This window comes from Psammomys obesus, unplaced genomic scaffold (genome assembly GCF_907164565.1).
Source record: "Psammomys obesus unplaced genomic scaffold, mPsaObe1.curated_primary_1811, whole genome shotgun sequence".
NCBI lineage: Eukaryota > Metazoa > Chordata > Mammalia > Rodentia > Muridae > Psammomys > Psammomys obesus.
Genome location: NW_026590062.1, coordinates 21595560 through 21600348, shown reverse-complemented (window position 1 = coordinate 21600348; position 4789 = coordinate 21595560). Strand labels below are relative to the sequence as shown.

Below are 4789 nucleotides of genomic sequence, written 5' to 3'. Positions count from 1 at the left end.
GGGGGCCTCTCAGGCACAGGGCTCTTATCTTTGGGCCTCAGGCTTCTCTCGGATGTCTGAGAAGGACTTTGCCAGGGTGGGCAGACACCCCTGTACGTCCCTCCCCAGCTGCCGCCCTCTCTGTTCTCATACTGAGCCCACATCCATGCTTGAGCCAGCACCTTCTGTCCAGAGGCAAGGCCCAAGGATTGCACCTCCTGGAAGTTTCCCTGCCTAGTCAGCTCCGGGAGAGGCCTGTAGACTGGCTTTTCAGCTCTCTTCTCTATGATGCTGGCTACATTTGAGGTCAGCTCTCCAGGAGGTGACATCACCATGAGGGACAAAGTCTCCCCTTTGCCCTCGGGGAGGTGAGACGGGGAAGTCTCTGTCCCTGTATATAGACTCTCCGAAAGGAGGGCCAGAGACGAGTGCCACCTGGTGCTGTGTGGCCTTCCGGTAGGTGCTCAGCAGTATTCGATAATCCTCCAGCTGCCCATCCTGTGACCCCGGCTGACCCCCAAGGCCTGCCTCCCCGGGGCTCCTCGGCTTCCATCCAAGCCCAAGGTGGCAGTATGGCATGGGGTGCTGAGCGCTCCCCCTGCTCTGCCCCTCTGGGGTGCTGAGCGCTCCCCCTGCTCTGCCCCTCTGGGGTGCTGAGCGCTCCCCCTGCTCTGCCCCTCTGGGGTGCTGAGCGCTCCCCCCTGCTCTGCCCCTCTGGGGTACTGAGCGCCCCCCCTGCTCTGCCCCTCTGGGGTGCTGAGCAGCCCCCCCTACTCTGCCCCTCTGGGGTACTGAGCGCCCCTCTGTTCTGCCCCTCTGGGGTGCTGAGCGCCCCCCTGCTCTGACCCTCTGGGGTGCTGAGCGCCCCTCCCCGCTCTGCCCCTCTGGGGTGCTGAGCGCCCCCTGCCCCTCTGGGGTGCTGAGCGCCGCCCCCTGCTCTGCCCCTCTGGGGTGCTGAGTGCTCCCCCTGCTCTGCCCCTCAGGTATACATGTTCCTGGTTAAGTGGCAGGACCTGTCGGAGAAGGTGGTCTACAGGAAGTTCACCGAGATCTACGAGTTCCATGTGAGTGTCGGGGGCTTCCGCTCTGCCTTTGTGGGCCTCCAGCGGCCTAGCATGTATCTGAAGAGGACAGCCTGGTCTATGTGACTTCCAGGGACAGCCAGGGCTATACCGTGAGACCCAGTCTCAAAATAAAGAAATGAGTGAGACAGGGACACATGCACGCATGCATGCACGCACGCACACGGAGAGAGCAGGGGGAGTATTTAAAGGGGACAAGTGTTTGTCTCCTGGTGGATATTACAAATGGCTCCAGCCTGATCAGGTCTTTTGGAGCACCTTCCCCTCTTTTTCTTCATGTATCTTAGGCTGACCTCAAACTTGCTACACAATGGAGACGGAGGATGTCTTGGAACTTCCGATCCTCCTGCCTCACTTCCTGACAGGCATGCACCCCTCTCACACCCCATCTATGTAATGCTCGGGGTTCACGCTGGGCAAGCACTCTGCCAAGGAGCCCCAGCAGGTCTTTTCCTTCTCTGTAGAAAATGCTGAAGGAGATGTTCCCCATTGAGGCAGGAGAGATCCACTCGGAGAACAGAGTCATCCCACACCTCCCGGGTGAGGCGGGGCGGAGGGCAGCACCGTGGGGGAGAGCTCCTCTGGTCTCTGAAACCCCTTTCTAGAACATTCGGACTTGACGTGTGTGTGTGTGTGTGTGTGTGTGTGTGTGTGTGTGTGTGTGTGTTCTCATGGGCCTCTGGTGCCCCCACCCAGCACCCAGGTGGTTTGATGGGCAGCGTGCAGCTGAGAGCCGCCAGGGCACGCTCACTGAGTACTTCAACGCCCTCATGGGACTTCCAGTGAAGATCTCCCGCTGCCCACACCTGCTGGACTTCTTCAAAGTTCGGCCTGATGACCTGAAGCTGCCCACTGACAGCCAGTGAGTAAGCCACCTCCCCAGGGGAGGGGACAGGGGCACAGAATGTGGGGGGTGTGAGGGAGGCATCCAAGTTCAGAGAGGGGAGGGACTGGCCCCAGACACACAGTGCTTAAAACCTGGGCCCCGGCCAACACTGTGTTTACAGACTCCTGTCACCATGAGGCATTCTGGGGGCCCCGGAAGGGACTGTCCTGGGAACTGAATGGAACCCCACCCAAGCCAGGCATCTCTCTCTGGCCATCTCCCTGGGGTTTGCTGTACATTGTGCTTCCTCTGCCCCCCTTCCCAAATTTGGCTGCATAGACAACCCCGTCACTTTTTAAAATTTATTTATTTATTATGTATACAATATTCTGCCTGCATATACACCTGCATGCCAGAAGAGGGCACCAGATCTCATAGATGGTTGTGAGCCACCATGTGGTTGCTGGGAATTGAACTCAGCACCTCTTGAAGAGCAAACAGGCTCTCTTAACCACTGAGCCAGCTCTCCAGCCCCAACCCCGTCATTCTTATGACGATCTGTGTCTCATCCCCACCTCCTAGGGCTGGGAGACAAGGGTCACCTTGTCTCTGGGGTGACCCTCTTTTCTCTGGTTCCTTTTGCTATTGGGAAGTCCTCCTGCAGGTCTAACCTGAAGCCTTCTCCTCTACAGTGGCAAGGTGAGGGTCTGCTCCATATTGCCCGTTCTTTCTCCAGGGTGAAGAAGCCGGAGACGTATCTGATGCCCAAAGATGGCAAGAGTAACATAACTGGTGAGGGGCTAGAGGTGCCCAGAGACCGGGTCCCCACGCGTGGGGGTGTCCAGGTGCTGTGGATCTGATCAAGGCCCTTGAGTGCAGGCTGTGTGGAAACAGGACACTGAGGAGGAGGAGTTTTGGGGTCACCCCACCTTGCAGTTAGGGGTGTGTCCTTACCACCACAGCCCAACGCAGCAGGAGAATCAGGAGTTTGAGATTGTCCTGGGCTACACAGTGAGCCTGAAGCTGTCTTGGGCCATATGAGACCATGTCTCAGAAAACAAGTGGGGTCTGCACGGTGGTCCCAGCACTAGGGAGGCAGAGGCAGGTAGATCTCCATGCGTTCCAGCCCAACCTGAACTATAGAGTAAGCTCCAGGCCAGAGCTACCCCGTGAGACCCTGACTCAAACCAAACAATGCTAACTTCATCTGCTAAGGACACAGTTCCTAGCACTTCCCTTGTGTGAAAGGTGCTAGGTGCTCCATCATGAGCCCATCATGACACGGGGCCACCACCATGAGCCGGGCTAATTCCAGTTTGCAGCACATGACAGCCCCCATGAGCCAGGAGCTGGGCAGCTGCCCATGTTCCCCCGATGCCGTCACTCCCCCCCCAGAGGCCTGCCCTCCCCGCTGCGCCCACTCACCCTGCCCTCCATCTGTGCAGACATCACAGGCCCCATCGTCCTTCAGACCTATCGTGCCATTGCTGACTATGAGAAGAGCTCAGGCACAGAGATGACTGTAGCGACCGGGGACGTGGTGGACGTCGTGGAGAAGAGCGAGAGCGGTCAGGCCCTTCCCACAACTGGTCTTGGGGTCACAGAGACTTGGGTTCCATGCAGAGGCCCAAGCACCCTCTGGCCTCAGTCTCAGCCTATCCCATGCTTAGCCTACATTTAGGGGCTTTATCCCCTCCTCACTGCGAGAACCCCCTGACCTGCGCCTGGGGTGGGATCTGGGCGTGGAGTTTGGGGGACACTGCTGAGAGTGAGCATTGGAGTGCTCCTTCTCTGTGTCCTCACCAGCTCTCCTGGCTGAGGAAGGCTGCCAGGCACCAGCCCTCACTCACCGCTCTGTGCCCCTGATGTAGGCTGGTGGTTTTGCCAGATGAAGACAAAGCGAGGCTGGGTCCCTGCATCCTACTTGGAGCCCCTTGACAGTCCCGACGAGGCAGAGGACCCGGACCCCAACTATGAAGGTGCCTCCTGCCTCTGAGGCACATGGGGTGTGGGGTGATGGAGGGAAGGGGCACAGGGACATGAAGAAGCCGGTAGGTCTTCCGCTATTTCCAGCTTGGAGGCCTGGGTAAGATGCTGGTGAGTAAAGGTAGGAGCAGAGCAGAGGGACAGGGAGGAGGAGACAGCCAGGACCGGGTGAGCCATGTGGAGCCCAGTGTAGGTGTGGGAGGGGCAGCAGCAAGCTGAGCTAACAGTGGCTGGGAATGAGGGCCTCCTGGTGGTGGAGTCACCATCGACGCCCAACAGGAAAGCCGGCAGCTCCAGGTCTTGAATGGTCTGCACTGAGTTTGAAGGCAGAATTGTCCGGTCCTATTTTAAGATGGAGAAATTCCACACGGTGTGGTGGGGCATTTCACTTCAGCAATTCAGGAGGCTCAGGCAGGAGGGGCTCAAGTCCAAGGCTGCTTAGGCAGGCTGCAGACCTTGTCCCAGCCGGAGCAACTTTGTGACACCCTGCTACAAAAAAATGTGTGTGTGTGTGTGTGTGTGTGTGTGTGTGTGTGTGTGAGTTTGCTTTCTGTTGCTGTGATAACCACCATGATTAGAAGCAAGCTGGGGGAGAAAGGGTTTATTTCATGTTACATGTCCAGGTAATGGTTCACTGAGGGAAGTCAGGGCAGGAACTCAAGCAGGACAGGAAGCTGGAGGCAAGAGCTCAGGGAGAGGCCTTGGAAGAGTTGTTTACTGGCTTGCTCATCTCCTTTCTTTTCTTTTCTTTCTTTCTTTCTTTCTTTCTTTCTTCCTTTCTTTTCCTTCCTTCCTTCCTTCCTTCCTTCCTCTCTCTTTCTTTCCTTCCTTCCTTCTTTCTTTCTTTCTTTCTTTCTTTCTTTCTTTCTTTCTTTCTTTCTTTCTTTCTTTCTTTCTTTCTTTCTTTCTTTCTTTC

At 56.9% G+C, this 4789-nt stretch overlaps 1 protein-coding gene across 1 annotated transcript in view; it reads left to right on the top strand.

Annotated features, from left to right (window-relative positions):
* Positions 1-962: 962 nt before the first annotated feature.
* Ncf1 (neutrophil cytosolic factor 1) overlaps positions 963-4789 on the top strand; it is a gene marked incomplete at its 5' end in the record, with an annotated part of 7772 nt that continues 3945 nt past the window's right edge. The window contains 6 exon segments of the mRNA XM_055606164.1: positions 963-1043; positions 1526-1601; positions 1758-1923; positions 2624-2679; positions 3333-3455; positions 3759-3866. Coding sequence (XP_055462139.1) covers positions 963-1043; positions 1526-1601; positions 1758-1923; positions 2624-2679; positions 3333-3455; positions 3759-3866 — 610 coding nt within the window.